Source organism: Ceratotherium simum, chromosome 18 (genome assembly GCF_057802395.1).
Source record: "Ceratotherium simum simum isolate JZ-2026a chromosome 18, ASM5780239v1, whole genome shotgun sequence".
NCBI lineage: Eukaryota > Metazoa > Chordata > Mammalia > Perissodactyla > Rhinocerotidae > Ceratotherium > Ceratotherium simum.
Genome location: NC_141917.1, coordinates 7772856 through 7798740, shown reverse-complemented (window position 1 = coordinate 7798740; position 25885 = coordinate 7772856). Strand labels below are relative to the sequence as shown.

At 42.1% G+C, this 25885-nt stretch overlaps 1 protein-coding gene across 3 annotated transcripts in view; it reads left to right on the top strand.

Annotated features, from left to right (window-relative positions):
• The window catches only part of SEMA5A (semaphorin 5A), a 470062-nt gene that overhangs the window by 317297 nt on the left and 126880 nt on the right, over positions 1-25885 (top strand). For all 3 annotated transcript variants that reach the window (XM_004440053.3, XM_087443115.1, XM_087443116.1), the window contains 3 exons: positions 7459-7744; positions 12468-12603; positions 20013-20217. In XM_004440053.3, the coding sequence (XP_004440110.1) occupies positions 7459-7744; positions 12468-12603; positions 20013-20217 (627 nt within the window). The remainder of the gene's footprint in view (positions 1-7458; positions 7745-12467; positions 12604-20012; positions 20218-25885) is intronic.

The following is a 25885-nucleotide window of genomic DNA, read 5'->3' as shown; positions in this document are numbered from 1 at the left end:
GGTGCAAGACAGAGTCACAATTGTTTTTTATAACGTGCCAGGTAGGTAGGACACTCCGTACACACTCATCTGTAATCCTCTGCACAACCTTCCGAGGGAGATGGCATTGTCCTCGTCCTGTGGATAGGCAAGCTGAGGTCAGAGGGATTAACCACCTGAACCAGGGCCACACGGATAATGTGTATCTGAGCTAGGATATGAAAACAGATCCCACTCCAGAGCTTACATCCTTTCCCCTGCACGTGCTCCTGGCCTGCCATTTGTTTAATTAACATCTTAGGAAACACCAACCTCACAACCTGCCTCCATCTCCCTTGACGTCCATGTTTTTATGCACAAAGCTGCCATGGAAGCGGGATATGGGGACTTTGGAAAAGGGTGAGAGTGTTTTCTTGATTGGTAAAGGCTTGCAAAAGGAGATGGAATGAACTGGGATTATTAAACCCAAGTAGAAGAGCCTGTGGAATAATTTAACCAACGCTTTATGGGCAAAAATGTTTGGTGACAGGAAGGAATCAATTGGTGTGGTGCTCTTGGAAAATAGTGTCATATTCTGTCCTGGTAATTGAGCGCTGAGTGCCTGAAAGTTGGGGAGCCACAGAATCCCTTCAGGGTTGTCATGAAGGCTCTATCCTTGCCAGTGGGTCATTTGGACTTTCAATTTGAACATTTCAAAAGAGAATGGATGAATGAGCCCTTCCTTCCTCCATCAAGATATTATGAGGTCAAAGGCACCAACTATATACATTAAGTCATGTGGAGACCTGCATAAACACACACACACACACACACACACACACACGCACACAGAAGATCTGCCCCATTATAGAGAGTACAATATATTATGTAGAAATTTACTCATATAACCACTCAGGAAAATGGTTCAGTGTTCACTGTCTAGAGGTCATAAGCAGTTTCCTTGTGACAGTCGTGGATCACTCCTGACACCCTGGCATGATTATGAACATTGCTCCCTTTCCTTCTCAAAAGTGTTCCAGTTTGGATCATAAATCATATTGTCATCCTGTTTATCAGATACTCAGTTCCATGTGTTTCAGTAAATTTGTCTCCATATTATTCTATTAGACTTTGTGCTTTCCCTCCTTCGATGGCCTCTCATGTTTTTTCATTCACTGCTACATACTAGATAGTTCACTCTCTACAGTGTTCTCATCTTTGTTTTTAACCTAACTGAGCTCAGCTCAAGAGACAAAGACCCAGCCATCATTCAGGTTTATTTATTCTAACTACGTAATGGTATAGCCCTGTATCTGCTTTCAATTAAATCTTACATGTTTTCCTCTTAGTTTTTAAAAATATTTTTTAGGCATTAAAATGCTTCTGGGATCTTTGAATTCAAGTTAACATGCCAATTAAAAAACTCCTAAGCATTGATTTATGATTCTTCAGGTTAAATTATTAATTCTTAAAAGAAATGAACCTATACATTTAAAATGTAACCAGGAAAAAATGAACATGGTAAACAGAAATTTTCTGTTTCGAAAATGTTCAGAAATACCTGGTCATGAAATTCCTTATAGCTTATTGAGCTGGGGGATGTGTGATTTGGGAGAATCTTCGAAGTAGGTTGGAAAGGCTGCTGTAGGCTTTGTGCTTGGAATGGAGAGAGAAAGAAGAGACAACGATGTGTTTGTCACTTTGAGCTCAAACATTTAGTTAGAACTGTTAGCTAGAACAGTTAACGAAGCTCCTATATACAGAAAGGGGTGGAGAAGTCTAGGTGAGAGTTTGGGGCTTGCAGGGCACAAGCTAATGTGGAGGTGGCAATTCTCATTTAGGGAGACAGCACATGTCCACGTGGTACAAGTCACTCCTACTTGAATCAGCAAATCCATGTAAAGCATGCATTTTCAACAGGACATATTCCTCTAGAAGAAGGAAGGAAGGAATTGAGGTTGCTGGAACCATGTTTCAGGTCCTACTGTGAGTGTTTTAGCAATGGCTTTTTTCTGCCAGGTGCTCAGTGAGAGAAAGACCTGGGACCCCAGACTCACATCACTGTGCCAATGAACACTGAAGACACAGTTGGGGCTACCCCCCCACTCCCACCCCCACATTTACCTGACCACCGCTGCCACCACACACACAGGAGTTTGGATCATCACCTTTTCTTTAAAACTCTTCAGGGGCCTGCCCAGTGGCGCAAGCAGTTAAGTGCGCACGCTCCGCTGCGGCGGCCCCGGGTTCGCCGGTTCGGATCCCGGGCGTGCACCAACGCACTGCTTGGCAAGTCATGCTGTGGCGGCGTCCCATATAAAGTGGAGGAAGATGGGCACGGATGTTAGCCCAGGGCCAGTATTCCTCAGCAAAAAAAGAGGACGATGGGCAGATGTTAGCACAGGGTTTGTCTTCCTCACAAAAAAATTAAAAAAATAAAACTCTTCAGTGTGTCTCCAGTGGCTGTTGAAATCCAAACTCCTCACTATGGGTGACTGGCCTGGCCTGGCCTTCTACCTCTTGTCCCATTGGTCCCTTCTGCGCTGACCCTAGCTTCATTCCATTCCTGGCCACCCTTAGGATCTTCTCCCAGGCTACCTTCTCTCCTGCTCTTGGCCTGGTGGCCCCTTCCCAACCTCACATCTGCCTGCCCCTGATCCCCTCCTTTCTTTCTGATTGTCAAGTTCACCTCACTGCACTTGGCCCTCACTGTCCTCGTCATCATTATGATTAGTTGTCACTCTGTGTCTTGTTTGTCTCCTCACACTGTCCTCGAGGGCATGGGCTGTGTCTGTCAGTTTACCACGGAATGCCCAGTGCCCAGGACAGTCCCCACAGTCTGTGGTCAGTGAGTCCCTGAATCACACACAGAGGATGGCTCTGGCTGGCATTCAAGACTCCGTGGATGGCACAGCCCCTCCATCATGTTTGGTTCCAGATCCGCTGAAAGGAACATAGACTCTAATTTTATATACACAATGCAATATTCATGAATTAGCTTGGTAGGTAAATACTGATGATGTTATGATGATGATGTTTACCAATGTGTGTTTATATTTGTATATTTATGTCTATATTTATTATTAATATATATTCATTTAAATATTTAAATAGTGATCTGTATTTTGATGATTAGCAACCAAGCCCTAGGCACTTGGCATGCCCTACCTTCGATTCTCACAATGATACTGCCTATGGGTATTGTTACCACCTTTCTAAAACAGGAAACTGAGAACGTATGCTGTTAAATAACTTGACTAAGTTGATACAGCCAGTAGGTGGAAGTATTGAGCCACATATACATACACCTGAATCCTATATGTACCTATGGGACATACACACACAGATGTGTATATCCATCCATCTATCACCTGTTTATCTCTCTCTCTCTCTTTTACCAGAAATCTTAGGAAAGAACTTTGATATGTCAATGGCTTTTAAACTACACTTTACTTAATTAAATTTAATTTTAGTTTAATTATCCACTCTTAATAAATACCTAGATGAAACTAGATTTACTTTGGAAGCCTCCACAGCACATTTTCATGTCGCTGTGACAAGGGAAACCATGTGTACAAGAAGAGAGGGTCTGATATCTAGGAAATGGTTTTGATAGTGACTGACTCCAACAAGTTAGGGAACAGAACCTCTGGCTTGCTGTGTGTCACGTCTAAAGATTGTTTCCATTAACACCTTTTCTTTTTGAGGGAAAGCTTGCTATTTTAAAAACTCAGCATGGCTGTATTTATGTTCCTCAAATTCTGATCACCTTTCAGCTTAATATATGCATCTTGGATTGTTCATTATCATTATGTGAAGCTCTACTAAATATAAATTATTAAAAGGGAAATCAAAAGTAAATCATAAAATAATAATCACAGCCACCATTTGTTGGCATCTTACTACGTACTATTCTTTCGTCCTTACAGCAAAGTAGGTCTTTTGTGCCCTGAATTGTCATAGAGGATGAAGGAGCATTGCAGATGTCAGCGGTCCAGCCCAGGGTTTCAAGCTGGGATGGGTGGAGCCGCAACACACTCAGGCTCCATGCCCAGTCATTGTCCAGCCTGCCTTTGGCAAGTATATTGTAAATTGGCCTTTGATTGCAAAAGAGTTTATGGGATATTTTGATTCTAGTAAGATTTTTGTAGAGTTGGAAAATTGGAATTCCATTCTGTCTCTAATAACCATTCTCATCAATTTAGACACATATTTCTATATCAAGAGCCTGTCAGTGATCTGGTCAGTCACCATTTGAACTGTTTGAGCATGGTGCACCTCAAGACCAATGCAGTAGGCACTGACATAGAAAGAATATAGAATGGAAAGATCCATCTGGATGTTCAGCATTTTGACTTTACATGGTCAAAATCTTCTCAAAATTTTTGATGCTTTTGTTCTCATGACTCATGTTCATTTATATTGTGGATCTCTTCTCAGTATTCCCATCTGCATGGTCACTATTATGTAACTAAAAATGTAAAATAAAAGTTCTTATATTATGAAACATAATTCTTATAACATGACATATTTTGTAGAACACTCTGTAATCCACAACTCAATATGTTTTACAAACATGAGAAAAAACAGCTTCTCTGTGCATATATTTACACATAAGCTGACATATCCTCGTGTCTGCTTTTATTCTGAACTACTTAGCAGCACACATTCTATTTGTTTGTAGCTCTAATAATAATCATGAAGAAAAGACCCCTCAGATCTCTCTTTCATACACTCACATCTGTTGTAGACAAGAAGACAATGCCTGATTTATGACTTGTTCATTTCACTCAGAAGTGACACATAGTAGTTTGTGGAGAATTACACTTTAACAAGAGACAGAACTTACATAATGGAAGGAAAACAATATGCATCTTAATATCCTGCCTGGTGAAATTCAAACATCCCCTACCTCCAGATTTATATCTATAAATGCAAGAGATATTTGGCTGTCTGTTTAACAATTATTCATGCTTTTTTACTATCTTTGCAAAAGGAACAGGATGCTGGCTACGTTTCAAAAGGCTCTGCTTTCCAAGAAGTGGAGCTTCCTGATTTCACAGCAGGTCTCACGGCCAGGGCCTCGTCATGATCCTGAAGGACCACCACAGGGCAGCAGGATGTGCTTCCAAATGTGGCTTAGCGCCCTCACCGAAATGACCTGTAATGTGTGGTGAATTAAAGTACAACACATACGACACACTAAGCACAAATTCTTCCCTTGTTTTCTCAGCAGGAAGAACTGTATTTGAGCATTTCTATCTAAAATGCGCTTTGTCACCCTACCATACAATTGGTTCAGGATGGTTTGAAGAGGTGGTGGAGGTTCCCTGTGAAAAGAGGGAGCTGTGAGCCAATCTATTTGGTATTATTAAATGTTCTCCTTACCTGAGGAATCTGAAGGGAGATTGTTCAGTGGAATTGTGGACAAGGAACATGGAATAGACACCCTAACAGTCACCCATCAGCACTCTGGGGCTATGGTGGGTGCCAAAGAATATTTTCTTTGGAAACCAAATATAGTTTTGTATTTGTTCCTTGTCTTTGCTTTTGGGGTCTACTTCAGCAAGTAATTCTCTTTTGGAGACGCATAGTGAACACAGATTCAAAAGTTCCCCTAATATTTTGCTTTATGTTGCCAAAACACAAGTCAGAGATGTGACCTCCTGTTTTTGCGAATATCTCTCAAGGATATTAAAGCATACTGTAGCAGTAAATATATCTAACTTCCATCTCTTACATTTTAATGCAATCCAGGTGTTTGTTTTTTTTTTAATACCCTTTTTAAGTTAAAGCAAATGATCAAACAGAATGACAGTTTATAAATTAAAATCAGTTCTTATCAAATTCTCTATTACTTGATGTACTTAAATGACTTAAGAAAAATATCATGAACCGAAGAGAAAAGCACATTATGTATACAACTTAGAATATTTATTACATTTTTAGAATGTAAAGTTGAATTAAATTGAAACATTTTGTGGTGACATCGAGTATATATGTTGATTGAAAACTGGCGACAGTTTTCTGGACAGAAAAATAGAGTAGTCAATGCTACCTCCAGGTCAGCCTCTGAATCAATGTCTACACTGTAGATCTTAGGTGAACCTGTTGAGTGTCTTACTCTTAACATTAATGAATCATCTTGTAGCCAAACATACATTTTTTTTTAGTTGTCCTGTCAATAACATATCTATTGGTCCAATCTGATTGGATCTAGCAAACTACAAGGCCAATTGAATTGCCCCAAAAAACTAATTGTCTCTGAAATGTATCCTTGTGGATATAGTTGTTTTATTTATCTTTCCATTAATTTTGAACACCAAAGGTTATTGCCATGTTATCCTAATTGCACCATAAAATTCAGACACTTGCTCTTTGAATGGAAGGCTCTTAGCAATAGAGAAAAGAATAAGAATCAAATCTGATTATGTCAGTTAAATTATATTTTTTCTTTATTGTGAAATTTTTGTTGTACATTATTGTTTGTCAGTCACCATATAAAAGCATCCCCTCACCTCTTGTGCCCCCCCCACCCCCTAGAGTTCTTAAAGATAAATATTAAGGCATATCTGTGTCTGAAATGGTATTATCTCTTTCTGTGTCTGAAAGGGTATCATCTCTATCATCAGTGGGCTCAAACAGGAAGTTCTGAAGATAACACTTTCAATGCTGTATATAAAATTCAGTTGACAATCTATAAAATTCCTAAACTCCTAATGAGCTTGGTGATTAAGTAAAGGCTTTGCCGTAAATTTGTCATTTCTAAATCCGTATTTTTAAGCTAATCATGAGACCAGAAAGCTGCAAGACAATGACTCCATCTCAATACACTTCCCTCCTCCAAATGGATTCCCCAGCAACCCAGAAATAGGAAAATAAGGGTTGATCCTCACAATTATATGGTCACCATAGTAACTGGAGTGGCCAAAGCTAATTCAGGACACTAACCTTATAGTTTCAGTTTTCACAAATGAAAAACATTTTTTAAAGTCCTTACTAAAAGCACATAAATTATATCAAAGTCATACTCGTGTATATAAGTAAAATCAAAGAATTTTGTTGTCTTCTACGCAAATATGATGCTAGACTGTTATATTCTGAATCACTTTTCATGTTTTTAATCTCATTCTCTCCCACTCTTTCTGAAGGTTATGTAAGAATATACAAATAAAGTAACATGTATTGCTTTAAAGTGTATTGCCAAGTTTTGCTCCCCATTTTTGATGGTATTAATGTTGTAACTTGAGTGCTGCGTTATTAACACAGGATGCTTATGTGTGGAATCACCCTGGCAATTTCCTGGCATTTAGAAATTGTGTACTGAGGTCTGCCTAAGAGCCTAGATCGTAAGCTGCTCAGAGGGCCTCCCATTGGTCCTAAAAGAACCAGGTCTTGTCTGCACAAAACCCTGTCTCCTTGGAAAAAATACTGAGCAGGCAAAACACAAAGGAATATCATGTGGATGTTGAGACTTTTCTTTCTTCCTGTTGTTTCCAGAACCAAACTTCGTGTCAGCTTACGACATCGGGAACTTCACCTACTTCTTTTTCCGAGAAAATGCCGTGGAGCATGACTGTGGGAAAACCGTGTTCTCCCGAGCTGCCCGGGTCTGCAAGAATGACATTGGGGGGCGGTTCCTGCTGGAGGACACGTGGACCACGTTCATGAAGGCCCGTCTGAACTGCTCCCGCCCCGGCGAGGTCCCCTTTTACTACAACGAGCTGCAGAGCACCTTCTTCCTGCCCGAGCTCGACTTGATCTATGGCATCTTTACCACCAACGTGTACGTAACTGGAAGTGATTCCTCCCCTGCTCTTCTACTCACTCTGAATGGGTCTATTGTTCTTTGACCTTTTGGGTTTAAGTTTCTTTAAAGGAAATCGTTCTTATTTTACTGGGCTGACAGCCAAAAATATTCTTGAATATGAATTAAATGTTACACAAAGATATGTGATTTCCAAAACTGGTATTAGGAAAACTAATCAAAAAAGTTTTGATCTATCCTGCTGTCACAGTAGTATCACATTATTCTGCTATAAATGTCCCCTGCCTGACTTTCCAGTGTGTTCTGGGCACTTTCTGAAATACTGGTGCATATTAGATGTCTTTTTTCCTATACACGAGTCATGTGTTCCAGAACGCGGTGTTTTCTGGAAAGTCTGATCTTTAAGATAATGTAATTCTTGCCTGAACCCTTGCTAATATGTGAAATGCACTTTCTTCTTTTTCCAAAGCTACATTTTAAGCCATTTTTCTAGAAGATGGCTAACTTAGGCCTGCATTTCTAAAATGATGATTATAATTTTAAAACATTTTTGAAAAAATTATAATTTTTTTTCTTGTGGGGAGATATTCCTAGCTTCAGAATTGACAATATTTGGACTAGGGTAAGCATACAAGTTTCCTGATCTTTCTTTCACTGTGGAGTATAGCTTGACCCCACATTTATTTTCCATTCTTAGCCTGTGTGCTGTGATAAGACTCAACAAGATCACACCCCACCCCCAGGAATTCAAGGTCCCTTGAGGCTCTGAGGCCCTGAGCTCCACTCTCCTCAACATTGGCAGTGGTGACAATGATTCTGCAGGGTGGGTTCTGGTTTGGGTCACCTTTGAAATCTCTAATCTAGTCACCTAACAGTTTGGACAAAAGCCAAATATTTGTGTCCAGAGTAAAAGATCTGAATGAGGATGAGTTGAAAGTGCTGAGAAATGGGGTGGGATGAGCAACCAGCCTGGTTTGTCTGGGATTGTGCCAGTTTTAGCATCAACGACAGCCCTGTATCCCAGGAAACCTCTCAGTCCTGGAGAAACCGGGACAATCGGTCTCTCTATGATGTCTACTCTGCTTCCTAAATCTTTTTAACTTACTTTTCATCTTTTCTGCATCATAAGCCTGCCCATGAATTGCAATTTTTAAAGAGCCGCTTTATCTGCATCTGACTTTCCTGTCACTCTTTCTCTCCTGCTCTCTCCTGCTGAACTTCAGTGTTGACTGTCGCTTGACGATAACGTTTACTCCATGAAGAGTCTTCTTTCTGACATGAAGTTGGAAAAATAAGACTAAAATGGATGGCTACCCACCCATCCCCACCCCACCAAGCCCATCTTTATTGTTGTAAATCTGGTTTTCAACCCCAGAGGTTAGTTTCCCTCCTTGAGAAGTTTCTTTTGAAAAATCAATTCATAGTTTCCGAAGTTGATTTGCTTTCCAAAACCTTGTTTAAGAAATAGTGTAGGCTGCACAAGATGAATGTTCGGTTGCTCAGTTGTCATCAATTTTACACACAATAGGAGCTCGGTTTACTTAGCTGTTCATTCCCTTGACTCTGGGCAAAAACGAACGATTTAAAATGTTATATAAGTACCATATCTGGGCCATTCTGAGATTGTGAATGGTCAATTTAGATAGTCACAAAAATAAGTTTCAGACTATTCCAGACTATTTGTTTAGTGTTGCACATGCCCATCATGTTGGAAATCACCCAGTGTGTAACATCTATACTGGCAGAGAGAGAATCGCCAGATGTTCTCTTTTTCTCTCAGAGACATACTCGCACTAGGTCTTGGAAATGAATTTCTGATGCATCCATCTTTAATCCCACAATATGTCCCCCCTCTCCTCCCTCTCATGTCTCGTGTCCCTCTCTTGATCTTACACTCTCAGCAGATGACCACATTCTTGACAAGACTTGCTCCAAACTGAAAGAAAATGAAGATCAGAGGTAGCCAGTTATTTCCTGTCTCAGAATTAGATGGCTCTAAAGTACGGTGGCTCAGCTTCCTGGTACCTTTGCTCACGGTTTTGGTTTGCCTCTGTACATTCATCAAGTTCTCTCAGCACTGGGAAATGGGAATAAAGTCACTGTTCCAACTCTTTCTGTTGCTAGGACTGTGGTTTTCTCAACCCCTTGGGCATGAGTTGGGCTGCAGGATAGAGTATATCACTGCCATGGAGTCTCTCAAGGTTTTGCCTTTTTTTTCTGGATATCTAAAAATGGTGGCTCACAGAGAGCAAAGTTGTGGGGGTGGAGTGGGAAAGGGTGAGAGTTTTGATTTCTTTTCCCTCCTTAGGAAATGAAGAGCTAGGAGGATCTTCTCTACGTTTCTACCAGAGATTTCCAGTAGACTGAGGAAGCAAACTTTAAGTTCCCCTGTTGCTGAGTTCACCAAGGGGAGGCCCTACCTCTACTTTTACTCACCAGGGCTCTGAACAAGTTAGAAAGTAAAGTGGAGCGTTAAATGAAGGCCACATGATTACCTTGATTGAGGCCAGGTTGGAACATATGGTTGAAGGTCTGTTAGCCAAATGGGCTTTTGAATTCTGATCTCAGCTTTAAGCAGACTCATCTACAAGGTCACCATAGTATAGACCAGGGCTTGCTTCACCTGCCTGCAGGGATGGGGAGGAGGAGGTGAATTTGTGATTCTGGCAGACAGGCTCATCCCAGGAAGAGGGGGAGGAAGGGTCACAGTGGAGTCACCCATGCCGGCCTCCCCACCCCTCTCACATCACAGCAATAAAAGGGCAGAGGGAGAACAGGAGGGTGTGTGTGTGTGTATGTGTGTGTTTGTGTGTGTGTGTGTACACACACATGTGCTGCACCAGTGATGCTCTGCTCACCCCAGCGTCTGTCTGGGATGCTCAGACTGTCAACCACTGGGGCATCCAGTGGTTCTCCAGGTTGACGCCAGAAACCCAGGCCAGCCCCATTCAGACTGAGTGAATGCAATGAACAGGGAAATGGGATGCCAGCAGGAGGAGAATAAGTTTCTTCCCTTACTGGGAAGCAGTATGGCAATGGGGTCGAGGGCATGAACTTGGGGGCTCCGTGAAAAGCAGGTGCAAATCCTTTACTTCCCCTCTGCCTGTGACTCTGGTGAAGTAACCTCCCTGTGCCTCTGCTCGTCTGTGAAATCAGGCTGTCTCAGGGTCTCTACGTTCCCTGTGAGAATAAGATGATCCCCATCAAGTGCTCAGCAGAGGGTTCAGGGAGATACCATTATTATTAACACTCCCACCTCAACCGTCGCTGCGCCAGCCCAGGCATGCCTCACCTGGTCCTGGGGAGAGAAACCCGCCTGTGGGTCTGGTCATTCCTGCTCTAATGTACTTGTTTTCTTGTTCTTACTAAAGCAGTTGCATGTTCAAATGCTAATTTTTCTTTGCACTTTTTGGCTTCTCACGTTATTCTTTTCCAAGGGCAGTGAAAAAAAGAGTAAACACAGCACTATGAGTAAGTCATGTTTAGCCCCTATCACATCATCTGCCCTCAGTGGCAGTATGCATGCTTCCCGCCAGACTGTCATCTCTGTGCTAGAGCTTCCAGAAGACACGTACACCCTGCCCTCAAGGCTCTTACCTTCCCATGGGGGTGTTTGTTAATACTGTCCACTTCATGCAGACCTCAAACAAAGAATTCAAAATCCTACTCTTTGGACCCAGGCTGCCTGGTTCAAGTCCAGCTCCCGCATTTAGTAGCTGGCGACCTTGGGCGGGTGTCTTGACCTCACTGTACCCCATTTTCCTTATGGGTGAATTTCCCTTACCTTATGAAGATGTTGTGAATTGGAATTTGTAAAGCCTTTGGAATGGTGTCTAGCATCTGCTCTGTGTTTGTCAACTAAACCAACTGTAAGGTAGATATTTCCATTTTGGAGTTTCTATGACTTTTCCTTGGGCTCGGAAAAAACAGTTGATAAGTGGACACAATATTGGCTAAGAGCATTAATATGGAATTTTAAAACCAGAGCTGAGCTCAAAATACAGATTTATTTAACCAAAAAATATGTTGCTGTTTCCACACGTAGTAAAAGGGCACTGCACTTCTGAGAGCCCCTCATTTACGACTCCCTCTGCAGAGCTCGCGTTCTAAATTTAGGCTTCAAGATTTCCTATGTCCATGCTGTGTCAGATTTTTCTCTCTGACCTTTTGAATTTAAAATGCTTCTTAAATTAAAAAAAATGTATGAAGCTCTCGACAGGCACTTTTTTCAGAATGCTTTTAGTTGATTATGTTTTAAAGGACTACAAATAAACACAAATATCTGGGGATTTGAAAAAAAAAGAAGGAGGTTGCCTCCTGCCAGCTAAAGTAACCGGAAAAACGGGTGGGAAGGGAGCCGTGCTAGCCTGAAGAGAGGCTCCGTCCCTGGAGGAGAAAGGCTTTTTCCTCCAGAATTTACAAGGCGTAACATGCAGCTCTTCACAATCCTATTTCACTTCCGTTGTGGCTGAGTGAATTAATCCCATCCGGCAGGATTACAAGTGTCATAACTGCTAAATGTCCTTGTTTCTATATTGAAGTGTTTGTTCCTCCACAAAGACATCACAGGGGAACACCATTCACTGCTTCAGCCTCATCCTCTTGGGGTGTTTAGGAGACTGATCCTGAGGTCCTCTAGAACGTGCTTCCACTGCACGATGTCTGAGGGTCTGTGGAGAAGACAGTGGTCCCTGCTGGGCTCTCTCACCTGCTTTCTCCTTTCTCTTCCTCGGCTCCCCAGGAACAGCATTGCCGCCTCTGCCGTGTGCATCTTCAACCTGAGCGCCATCTCTCAGGCCTTCAACGGGCCCTTCAAGTACCAGGAGAACTCACGCTCCGCCTGGCTGCCGTATCCCAACCCCAATCCCAACTTCCAGGTAATTTCAGGGAGCAAAGGGGCACTCATTTGGTCAACCCCCAGAAAGCATGCAGAAACCTTGTGTAGACTGCTGGGACAATCTCAACCCCCAGTGCATACACAACACAGCTATGAGCTCCCCTGCCCCCTGCTGGACAGTCCCACACTGGGCTGGGCTCATGTAAATAGACCGAGGCCTTTTGTCAGCTGAGGCGCCTGGACTGAAAAGGGGCCTTTGTCAGCTGTGACGCCTGGTGCCGGACTGAGAAAGGCCAGCACAATGCAGCCGGTTGGGATGGCAAGCTTTAATTAGTACTAATGATGGTGGACTCTGTGCCCCAGAAGCTCTGATTCGTTAATGACGCTCTAGTGAATGGGGTCCGGGGCACAGAGCAGTGGAGACGCACAAACACAATTAGAGCTCTAATTGCCGAATGTGGCGAGATTTCCTGTTGAGGTGAATGGGATGTGATGGGGCATCTGGGGGGAAAGAAGAGCAGATGGAGGTCGTTTATTTATAAATTACAAAATTACAGAATGTTCATGCTATAAGGGGCTCTGTACACCATCGACTCCCATCCCCCAACGTTCAGAAGAAGCTGAGACCCAAAAGATTAAGCAGTTTATTCATGTTTGGTTGGTTAGCAGATGTATTAGTCTGCTTGGGCTGCCATAACAAAATACCGCAGACTGGGGGGCTTGAGCAACAGAAATTTATTTTGTCACAGTTCTGGAGGCTGGAAGCCCACGATCAAGGATCTGGCCAATTCGGTTTCTGGTGAGAGCTCTCTTCCTAGCTTGTAGATGGCCGCCTTCTTGCTTTGTCCTCATGTGACCTTTTCTCAGTGAGCAGGGAGAGACACTAATCTTATGGGATCAGGGTCCCACCCTTATGACCTCATGTAACCTTAATTACTCCCTTCAAGGCTCCATCTCCAAACATTGCCACACTGAGGGTGAGAGCTTCAACGCAGGAATTTTGGAGAGACAAACATTCAGTCCATAATAGCAGGCTTCCCTGGAGGACCTCTCTGCTGCAAGAATTTTCATGGGATCATCATCGTCATCATCATCATGGGTGTAATTTTTAGTACCACCAAGTTCCAAGCACTGTGCTCAATGCTTCACATACATCACGTTGCATGCTGGCAACAGTGCTATGATTAGTCCTGACTTCTCTACAGAGAAGGGCTTTGAGTCTCATGGCAGGTAATCAGGCCAAGGACACAGGCTGATTAGTGGCAAAACTGGGATCTCAACCCCACTCCTCAGATGCAAAGCCCCAATCTCTTCTGACTAAAAGACCATTGGTTACCATAAGTAGTCAGTGGTAGAACTGGGTCCTGTAGCCGGACCTCCAAATTCTAGTTGGTTTATCATCTGAACACATAAAAACTTTGGCTTTTGAGAAAATTGGGAGCATGGAAAGTTTCAATTGTTTTACACTTAGAGTTTGGCAGGACCATTCAATTCTAATTGTTTTGAGAGAGTTTTTTTTTTTTTTGTGAGGAGATCAACCCTGTGCTAACATCTGCCAATCCTCCTCTTTTTTTTTTTTTGCTGAGAAAGACTGGCCCTGGGCTAACATCCGTGCCCATCTTCCTCCACTTTATATGGGACACCGCCACAGCATGGCTTGCCAAGCGGTGTGTCGGTGCACGTCCGGGATCCAAACTGGCGAACCCCGGGCCGCCGCAGCGGAGCACGAGCACTTAACTGCTTGTGCCACCGGGCGGACTCCTGAGACAGTTTTTTGTTGTTGTTGTTTTTAATTTTTAAAAGAGTTTGAGATTGTGAATAAGATGGCTGATTTACACTCATCTTTACCATTTACTGCTTTATTTAGGCAAATTATTTAGCATCTTCTATCTCATATGTTCATTAATAAAATGAGGAAGGGGGGATGCAAATGGACAGGAATATTTTAGGAATAAATTTTGATAATATTGATTAATGTGCATTGTTTACTGTCCAATGTATTTGATGACAGTGACCCTTAGGGACCATTTATTGGGTGCTTCTGGGTGTTACATGCTGTGTCAATGCTTTATATACTCTGTCTCCTTTTCTCCTCTCAGCAGCTCTATAAGGTAGGCGTCATTATCCACATTATATCCTTTATAAGTCAAGAAACCAAGTGATCAGATTTACATTTATTATCCCAGCCTTGCTACTAAGAAAGTTTGGTACGGGACAAAGCAATTCATATTATGAGTCAGGTGAGCACACAGTTTAGTGGGAACCAAACATGAAGTGATCACTTGTCCTGATGACATACGTGGTTTATGTAATTGTTAACTGGACACTGACTCTCTTTGGCCTTTTGTTGAGTTTCTGCATCTAAATCCCAACCATGTCCCCAGATGTTGGGGGAATGTAACTGTTTAAGAAGGCCTTTTGTAAAATCCTGAAGGTGAACTGTATCATTCCCTTTAAGAAAGTCCATTGTGAAATCCTGAAGCTTAAAAAAAATTAACAAAGATGCTCACTATACTTAGAGTGACTTTTAATGTCTTGATGTTTCTATTGCAAAAGTCTTCATGACGAACAGTGACTTAATAAACTCTGTGATGCCTTACCACTTTCAGGCAGTGGATAACTTTTAGTCCCTTTGTCTGGATATTTTTGTAGCACACAGCAAATCCCCTCATTTCCTAAGCCACGGCATCTGGTTTTATAATGCCAGTGTCACACTGAAGGGCTTACTCACGTGTATGAGATAGGGGGAGGTCCATGCAGTATAATAAATAAAGCATGCAGAAATGTGGCATGCATTTCAGACAGGAAGCTGGCTTAGCTGAGCTTGTCTTCTTTGGGTAGCATTCAAGATTTGCAGGGAACTAAAGTTGCAGGTTATGGTGATTCTTTGTATAACTGCTGGTACAAATATGTACCAAGTATTTTCTTTTGGTTTACCGTATTTGATAGCCATGCTAGGATAGGTGTCCTTACTGACATTCATGAGACCATCTAGACTGGCATGGAGTAGGAATGTGCTTTGAACTATGGACCACTCCTCTAGTTGTGTGGGAAGGGCCTTATGTCTGCAATAACCAACAGTGAGAAGTGGTTAGATTGTTTTATTCCTGTTTGCCTACTGACATTTGGAATTTTATGCACGATTTATATACTAGAAGCAACTAATTAATTAGAGGAGCAGAAATGTGATTCAGGTTCAGAAAGAGGAATGGGTTAGGAGGGACAGTGCATAATTCTTCAAAATTTAATACAGAAATCTCAATTAAAACAATAACAAAACAACAAAAACTATTTATTATTTTTATCAGTTGCAGTCTAGAAACCACCATAGGTGCTGTAAAAGTCTGTCGTGTTAGAAGCTGCAGTCTCCAAAGTTATCCAAACCCTGGGCCTCGCTGTAAAAAGCATCAGTCAGTGGCTGGCCCGGTGGCGTAGTGGTTAAGTGCACGCGCTCCACGTCAGCAGCCTGGGGTTCACAGGTTTGGATCCTATGCACTGCTTATCAAGCCATGCTGTGGCAGGCGTCCCACATATAAAGTAGAGGAAAATGGGCACTGATGTTAGTGCAGGGCCAATCTTCCTCAGCAAAAAGAGGAGGATTGGCAACAGATGTTAGCTTAGGGCTAATGTTCCTCACCAAAAAAAAAAAAAATAATAATAATAATAAAAAAATTTGAAGAAAAAGCATCAGTCACTAATGGAAAACATCATTTGGACCCCATGGCACAACCGTGGTGGGACAGACTCCGGAATTTTCTGTGCAGTTTTGATTACTACCAATCAGAAATGATGGAGCCAAAATGGAAAATGGACCCTCAAAAGTGGTTGAGCAGATGAGGAGGCTGTTGTTGGAGGACCAAGTGAAGGGATGTGGCCACATCATCAGGACCTTTGATACACAAGGCGTGTTTGTGGCAAGACAGGAGGGAGCAAGAAAGCAAGTGGCTGAAGGGTACATTAAAATTGGGCACTTTCAGCTTGAGGCCAGGTGATTATGGACTTGACACCAAGCACCCGGTGTGCTTGGATGAGGTTAGATTTGTTGTCCTTGAAACAAGTAAATAAACAAAAATGTGGGCATCATTGTATTAAAAAATTAGTGAAATTTTTGACCTTATTACTTTCAGAAGTGTTAGCAAGACAATCCTTGTGGGTTGTAAGCTGCATGAGGACGATGACTGCATTTTTACTATTGTTATTTTTTTCCTCTTGTATACAGTCCCCAGGGTGTCACACTGACACTGCAGGAGCCCAGTGTATAAGGCACAGCTAGAGAATTTGCAGCCCGTTAGAGAGCTAGGTGGGTTACTTATGATCCAATAAATATATACTATAAGTTTAAAGACCTTTCAAAATATTTGAAAAAGAATCCTTGGGTGAGATATTCATTACAGGCTGCAAAAAACCCCAAGATGATGTAGAGTATAGTTCAAAACCAGTTCTTGGCTAATGATTCTGTCACCACAATTCCAATATGTAGGATTTTTTCCCACCTCCCTAGGCGCACAATTATCTGACGCCAGCTGGGTGTCCTACAATTCAACTCACTTCCGACACTATCTACCTGGAGACACCAACAGATCCCACAGGTTAAGGACCGGTCCCATGAGACTGCCCCCCCCCACACACACACATAAGACACCAATCACAAGCTCACATTGTCACCTGTGCTTCTTACCAATTGGCTATAGATTGAAGGTTCCAATGACCCCCTCCTTAGGTTCCATTAATTTGCTCAGAACTCAGAGAAACATTTTTCTTACTAGATTACCAGTTTATTATAAAAGGACATAACTCAGGAACAGCCAGATGGAAGAAATGCATAGGGCAAGCTATGGAGAAAAGGTGTGAGCTTCCATGCCCTCTCCAGGCTTGCCGCTCTCCCCAAATCTCCATGTGATCACCAACTCTGAAGCTCTCCGAACCACATCCTTTTGAGTTTTTACAACTCAAAGGCTTCGTTACATAGTCATAGTTGATTAAATCGTTGGCTGTTGGTGATGGAACTCAATCTCAGCCCCTCTCCCCTCCCTGGATGTGGGGTGGGGGAGGTACTGAAAGTTCCAACCCTCTAATCACATGATTGGGTCTCCTGGCAACCCGCTTCCATCCCTAGGTGTGGTCCAAAAGTCACCTCATTGACATAATATAAGACACCTTTATTGCTTTCATCACTTAGGAAATTCCCATGGTTTTAGGAGTGCTGTACCAAAAATGGGATGGAGACCAAATATATATTTCTTATTACAAATCACAGTATCACAGTGGCAATTCAGGTCAATGACTTGAATAAGATACTGGGTCCAGGAGTAAAATCTATGAGAGGTAGTTGGTGGTCCTGATACACAGCTTTAGCCCTGAGGGCTCACTGGTTTCCCAGATCTCCAGATTCCACAAGAGCAGCAAGAGGTCCACAATTTTATGTATTATGCCTCCAGATTTTTATGATGCCAATTTTTTTAAAAAAACACCGTGCATGCAAAACAAAACCTGTGTGCAAAACTTCACCCAGCAGGCAGATAGCTAATTGCCACCTGTGCCTTAAGTACTGCCAGTGATTTCAGGAAGAGTAAATCATCAAACTGAAAGTCACTCTCAGAATGAGAACTCACCTGGGTAGACTTCAGATCAGGTCTGGTAAAGCTCTCTTTCATTTTGTAACACATTTGTTAACAGGCAATGTCTCTGTCCTCTAAGTGTTACTGTTAAATATGATAATTATGTAAAATCTCCTAGCACAGCCCCCCTGCCCCAGAAGCAACTGCTTGTATATTGACCCATTGATTCCTTCCTTCCCTTATTTATTCATTCATTTCCCTTTGGCCCCTGCAGCTCAATGGACTGTAGAATTGCTGTCCTCTACAAGAGGACCGCTTTCACCATTTTCCATTGATTGAATGGCTTCTCTGTGCCAGGCACACTGTCTTGTTCCTTGGCATTTACAAGCACTTTCAATTAATTTACAAATGCTCCCCACTGGTTATCTCAGTTGGTCTCACAACAGCCCTGTGAAGGGAGCAGAGAAGTATTTTTCTAGCCACTATATAGGTCAAGAGACAGAGGCTGAGAGGCAGTGCTCACCTGAGACTGTGTGGCCCCCGAGCAATGGAGCGGAGCCCTTTACCTGACCTCGTGTGGTCCCATCACGTGGCACATGGGTGCCCCTGCAAGGATGTAGCATTAAGCTAAGCACTGGACCAGAAACGAAATCCATTTCACTCCAAGGTTCTCTCATTCTACAATCAGCCTATCATTTTACGGCGTGTGGGGCATTTTATCAAGTGCTACAAAAATATCGTCTACTTTAAAAAAGCCATTTCCATCTTACACTTTTGCACTTCTAACCTGTTATAATACCAAGTATTAGAAATGACATGTTATAAATGGTAGTTTCAGATGGTATGGACAGGGAAATTCATTTCCATCAAACCTACTTGTATGAAATTCTGCTGAGGATCAGCCATCAATGGTACCAGGATTTCAGGTTTATGAAAGAAATGAGAAAGGCTGGTGGTAACTTTCTGCTTCTGTGCTCTGCTCCAGGAAAGCTTTGCTTTCTGTCCTCTTTTTACCTTATTTTTGCCCCAAACCATCCTACATAACACCTGCCAGCCTCTCCACAACACAGCTCTGAATTAATTCTCAGCAATTTCCAGGTCTGCGTTTTTCCCTGAATGTCCCAGATTCGTCTCATAGTATTTCCTCTATCTGAAAATCTGTTTCCTCCTTCTTCCTTCCTCCTACTTTCTTCCTTCACACTCTTCTCTCTCCCCATCTCCTTCCCTTTCTCACTTCCTTTATCTCCTTATCCCTCTCTCTTCTTGCAAATTTGCCATGTTATTTCTCAGATTGCTAGACTTTAAACAAAATTTTTGTTTCTTCCAGCTTGGAATAGGAGCAAAGGTCAGCGTGGTGTTTTTGTGGCCGTGAGAATGATACTAGAATAATATTAAATAAATTACAGATTAAATTGATGGCCTAGTTCTATCTCCGTGGAATCTGTACCTTGCTTATAGACCCACTGTTCCAATAGGAAAACTAATAAATCTATACACTGTATGTGATTGCTGCATTTTCAATCTGGGTACCCGACTTATCAGATAGATATAATAGTGTGCATTTAGCCAGACAGCTCCCAAGTGACTCAGCAGGTGATGAGGAGTTTTTATGCATATGCTGTTCAAATTAAAGCTAGCAATGACTCTTCTGCTCTACTTTTAACTTCTGATCATTCACTTTATGATGGAGTTGCGAGACTCCTCAAGTATGATGAGTCCACATCTAAAATGAGAGAGACACTTAGGAGGGGGACGTTGGGGAAAATGGAGAAACTGCATGTTTGCACATTTCAGGTATTCAGTTTCCAAGTCAGCCTCCATTTGGGGTGGCCAGGATCTGTTGTGCGTGTCCAGGTGGCTGGTTCCAGTAATGGCCTGTCTTCCCTTGCAGTGTGGCACAGTGGACCAAGGTCTGTACGTGAACCTGACGGAAAGGAACCTGCAGGATGCTCAGAAGTTCATTCTGATGCATGAGGTGGTGCAGCCGGTGACTGCAGTGCCCTCCTTCATGGAGGACAACAGCCGCTTTTCCCACGTGGCCGTCGACGTGGTACAGGGCAGGGACGTGCTCGTCCACATCATCTATTTGGCCACAGGTAGGAGCTCGCCCCTCCCTAAAGAGCATTCTACCATCTTCTGATTTTGTGTTTTAAGTTCTAAACATGTGATTTCACTGTCAAGCTTTGGGTCTGTCTTCTTTTCTTACAAGAAACAAAACCGATGACGCTCCCTTATCTTCATCATCCTCTGTGCTTCTTAGTGTAAATCTTAATTTCACACTCTTTTTTACTTCATTAATTTTACATAATTACATAATTTTTTACATAATTTTAATTGGAAGGACAATGCCTGATTTCGTAACTCTTGTTCCTTAACTACTCATAAAATAAGTCTCTTCTTGGAAAGGCCATTTTAATTTGGATAATTTAAGACAGTGGAATTTCTTGGAGGATGTTGCTGTTGAAGTATTATCCTGGGGTTGCATAGTGATTTCTGATTGGTTCAAGAGCAGTGCTCACAGCAAGATATTCCTGTTGTAGGATGGTACATAGAAGCATTCAGAAGAATATGTTTGGGGGCAGAAATAACAAAATATTTTACAGAAAACATAGGTAACAACGCTTTTCACATTATCAATGACAAATAGAGCTGTTCAGTTTCCAAAGTAACTTGCATGTTGAAGGCATGTTCTGTCTCAGTTTATGACATGGATAGCATGGGGTGCCTGAGGCTAGCCTCAGTGGCCCTGTTTCAGTTCAGCACACTTGCCCAGCTTTTTCTTGCCTTCAGGTCCTCCCGTATACAGCTTCCTCACTGTGGATTCTGCCCCCATCCCCACATCCTCTGTCCAGTGCTCTGCATAATTGACACTTTCTCACAGAATACGATTTCCATTGCTGTTGTTGTTAATTATATATCAGTTGGTTGATTTTATTCATGAAGTCATTAAGATTTATTGAACTTTTACCATTTTGTGGTTCATCTGAGCACTGATGAGTAAGATGGTGAACAGACTGGCAGAGTCCTGCTCTCCTGGAGCTTCAGATAATGGATCAACCACTAAGGAAAACATGAGAGAGGTGATGACAAGCTTGTGTGGTGGATGTGAGTAGAGCGATGGGGTAGCGAGAGTCGGCTGTTCCTGTTGGCTAGTGAGGGTCGGCCAGAGATGACGTTTAAGCTGAGAACTGACTGGGGAGGAAGAACTGGCCATGCGTGAGGAGGGAATGGTGAAGGTGCCAGATGTGGGGGTGGTCAGCTGTGGGCAGTGTCGCTGTGTGGTCAGGTAAGGTAGGGACAGAGATGTGACCAATAGATTGGCAAATGGAAGCCACTGGTGCCTCTAAAGGCCCGTCTGAGGGAGGAGTGGGGAGGACAGGGAGTGAGTATGGAGATGTTAGGTGGAAACTAAGCAAGGCTGAGCAACGCTTCCAAAAGCTATTCACTGAAGCAAGCGGGTAGAGGAGGGATGCATTAGCGTGAGGGGATGGGAAGTCGAGGAAGGGATTTTTGTTTGTTGTTTGTTTTAAGAGAAGACATAGAATTACCATCGAGTGTCTGTCTTGTTCACTAGAGTATGGGAAGGAACTGTGTTTCTTTTCTGCTATTTTTATCCTTAATGCCCCCCAGGGTGCCCGGCATGTGGCAGGAAGAGGAGTGAATGAACTGGACTTGGGAAGCCCAGAGTTCTGGTGATGCCACAGAGATTAGGGTCATCTTAGAATTCTAAGAGACAGTTGGGTTCCTCACCAGTGCCTGGAGGGGGGATGGCAAAGGGGAGATGGGGCTGATCCTGAGCAGGCCTAGATGGGTCAGTGCAGAAGAGCCTGAGGCTTCAACCTGAGAATTCTGACCTATTCCACCACCAAGGCCATAAGATGGTGACGTTTGCTTCCACTGTGCGCTTCTGATGATTTCTAATGGCACTCTCCTTCACTTCAATTTTGACAAGTGTCTCAGTCAGTTCTGGCTGCTGTAACAAAATACCATAGACTGGGTGACTCAAACAATACAAATCTATTTCTCACAGTTCTGGAGGCTGGAAGTCCAAGATCAAGGAGCCAGCCAATTTGTTTCCTGGTGAGAGCCCTCTTCCTGGTTTCTAGATGGCTGTCTTCTTGCTGTGTCCTCACATAGTAGAGACAGAGATCATCTCTCTCATGTCTCTTCTTATAAGGGCACTAATCCCATTCATGAGGGCTCCACCCTCATGACCTAATTGCCTCCCACAGGCCCCACTTCCAAATAGCATTGCTTTGAAGACTAAGGCTTCAACATGAACTTTGGAAGGACACACGCATTTAGTCCACGGCAATGAGCAACTTGTTTTACCATTATTTAAAACATGCCCACAGGAATAAATATGTGAGGATTTTTATTACAAATAATATGTTTGAACAGAATCTAAATGAAATCAAAACAGACCAACTTAATAAATTATAGATCTGAGATGAAATTATAATCAATATCTATGGTTTTTTAAACAGTACAGCATTCTGGAAACTTGCTTGCCCAAGTTTGTTTTGAATGATCTCATGCCTGGGCTGCTGCTCTTTGCCTACCTTCCCATTGCTCTCCCCTCCCACACTATAGGGAGGACATTAGCTCAGGCTACAGGAGCTACAGTTATCCCAGGCTTTCTGATCTTGTCTCCAGGTTTGCAGATCTCATTCTGATAATGAAATACCAAATGACATGCCATTCAGCAAATAGCTCTTACAGAGATTCACATTTTTGTTCTACAGACTTGATTTTCTGCTTTTGTTGTAATCTACTGCCTATTTACAAATTGATTCGTGGCATACATCACGAAGTTGCTCACTCGAATCACAGGTGGGCTTATAGGGGGAGATACCATACATAGAACTCTCCTGCAGTTTCCATGTCTCACTAGTTGGGATGTTCGTTGAACTCAAGGAGAAAAGGGGTTTGCAGTGGGTAAAAGTCCCTTCTGGCAGGGAAACAACCATGGATACATGGGGTCCTAAAGAGAGCCCTGTCCCAACCACGTGGAAGGAGGTACTGAGGGGAGACATGCAAAGAGTTCTCCTGGCAGCTGGTTACATAGGTGGTATTTAAGTTTGTTTAGACTATCTTGACAATTCTAACTTTAGGACCTCTATAAATTACCAATTTCATGTCTCAACCAAGTTCTGGATCTTTTCATTTATCTCTTCTAACACTGATGAATACATTATGAAGGAGATCTCTTCTTTTGCAAGTTTTAATTCAGAATAAAATTTAGTTTTAAAGGATATCACTTTTTAATAATCCAGCATATAGGTTTTGATTCCCAAGGAATTGAAATATAAAAACAAAATATTAGAAAGATGATCCAAAAATGCCAGTGTGTTTTAACTAAACCTTCTAAGAGCTAAACAACTCCTGACACATAGGGATGACAAAAATGAGAGATATTGACTTTTAAAATTCAAAAGGCTAGTGTGTATGTGGCCTTTTATTTATATCTTGCCCCAGTAGAGTTACATCAAGGCAAACCAGTACATTCGTCTTCTTTGATGTTAAAGCTGACATTGAGCACACAAGGCTGGAATCCTCGCAGTCCAATTGCACAAGCTGTACCTCATCCAAGAATTAATCACTACTCAACGGATAGAGCATGAATGTGACATCCATAACCAGTGAATTCAAAGCTAGCGTAGTTCCCGACTTGCTCATAGAGTCAGTTTGAGATCTCAGGATTGGGAATCCAAGTTTGGTGATAAGTTTATTTTCTCCCACTTGGATTTTACCTGAATAAACACAAATTGGAGAAAATCTACCAATGGCCATTTGAAAGTTGGTTTGTTTTATTTGTCAGTATTACCTAAAAATCGAAGTGAAATAGACCTCTGTTAATAGTGAAGTTCACAGTGCTTCTTGCAGCTCAAGTGGCATTTCCCTGCTGGCCAGCAACCCACTGAGTCAGTCTTTCCCAGACACATTCTGCATCTGGTTTCTTGCTACTCCCTTCTCTCTCTTCTTGGAAATGTTGTGTTGACCACTCACGTATTCTGGATTCTTCTCCTTACTTGATTTGCAGAACACTGTCTCTTCTGGCACTTCTCTTCCCTCTGTGATATTCCTTTGCCAGCTCCGTACATCAGCCTGCCCCGCACGTGTGGCTGTGGCTCTGGATCTGCCCGTAGCTACAGTTGTTCTCATTCTGTGTTGCCTCCCTGGAAATACCATTCAGTTTCAGGGTTTCTACTCTCCCTTTTAGGAGGAAATATGTTACTTCGAATTTCATTTTGCCTCAATTCCAGTGTGTCTAAAATTGGATGTCTATCTTTATTGCACAAATATGCTTCTTCTTCCACATTCTCTTTCTTACTCTTGTTCAAGCACCACATTCTATAGATTTGAACCCTCTGCCACCTCTGCTAACCATTTATTTTATTTTCCCATAATTATTTATTCCTTTAATTCAACCCTTTATTATTTATAGAGTACTATTTTAGACCATTGTTTGTTCAGCTTGAGCATGGGTAAGACTCACTAGAGGGCATGTTGAAATGCAGGTTCCCAAGCCCAACCCCATGAGATTCTGATTCAGTACAGAGAACTGGTACTTCTAACAAGCTCCCAGGTGAACTTAATGCTATGCATCTCTGGACCATATTCAAGCAGTGCTGTTCTAGATGAACTAATGACTTTCTTGACCTAGAATCTCTCTATAATGGATGTACCTTGCCTCTCCCTGTGGTTAGGCAGTGACATCATTGTGATTGGTTCCTAATTGTTTGTCTTGCAGACATAAAATCTGTTATCCAACATCAGCCTGACAGACATGTTTACTGTTCATTTCAGTAGTTGCTGGTATGATTTGTTGAAAGAAAATGTTTTAAGATGCAGCAAGATAATACAGATTGATTAAAAAAATATATATCTATATATAAAAGGACAGAAATCATCTCTAATAGAACTTGGTGATCTGGGCAGGGACAGGCAAAGGTACCAGGAATGATTTCCCTGAAATAAAGGAAGAAATGAGATTGTAAATTTCAAAGCACCCTATCTTTAGGCAATATCAATTCAGAATAAGTGAACACTAGACAAAGCCAGGTTACGTTTTTAAATTCCAAAAATAAAGAAATAATTATTTAGGCATTCAGGAGAAAAAAATACCTACGAATGGAAAAAAGTTAGGTGGTCCCAGAATATTCTCCAGCTGCATAAATCTGTGAAACATGGTCTAAAATACTCCAAGAAAAAGGAAATGCAAATCAAGAATGTTATACTCAACCAAGAGTAAAAACAACAGGCAGACATTCCCCAGAAAGAAAATCTCAGACAACAGAAAATGACGGGTCTCTTACAAATGCAAAACAAGACAAGTTACTGGCTAGATTCAGCTAAAGATGATGGAGAAGCTTTGAGAAAGAAAGGAAAAAATACCAAAACCAAACAGTGGAACACTCAATACCAGATTTCGAGTGAAACAATATATATAAAAATTGGAGGAAAATTAAGTGTGACTCAAGAGTATTGTTCTAGGCTAATCTTTCCTTCCAAAATAGAGGCATGTGGAGAATTTAGGGATATAGCGTCTGTGATTCCCTACTTCAAAAACAGAAAACTTTGATTTCTAGCCAAAGAAGAAATTCAGAACAAAAATTTTAGCAAAGAAGTCAGGGAAAAAGGATAGGTGGGGAACTGAGAATCCATTTAAATTTCAGATAAAGAAAAATTAAGGAGTTCTGTAGAACATGATGGTAAGCAAGGGCTCTAAGAGTTGGTGGAGCATAGTGTGTCCATGAAGAA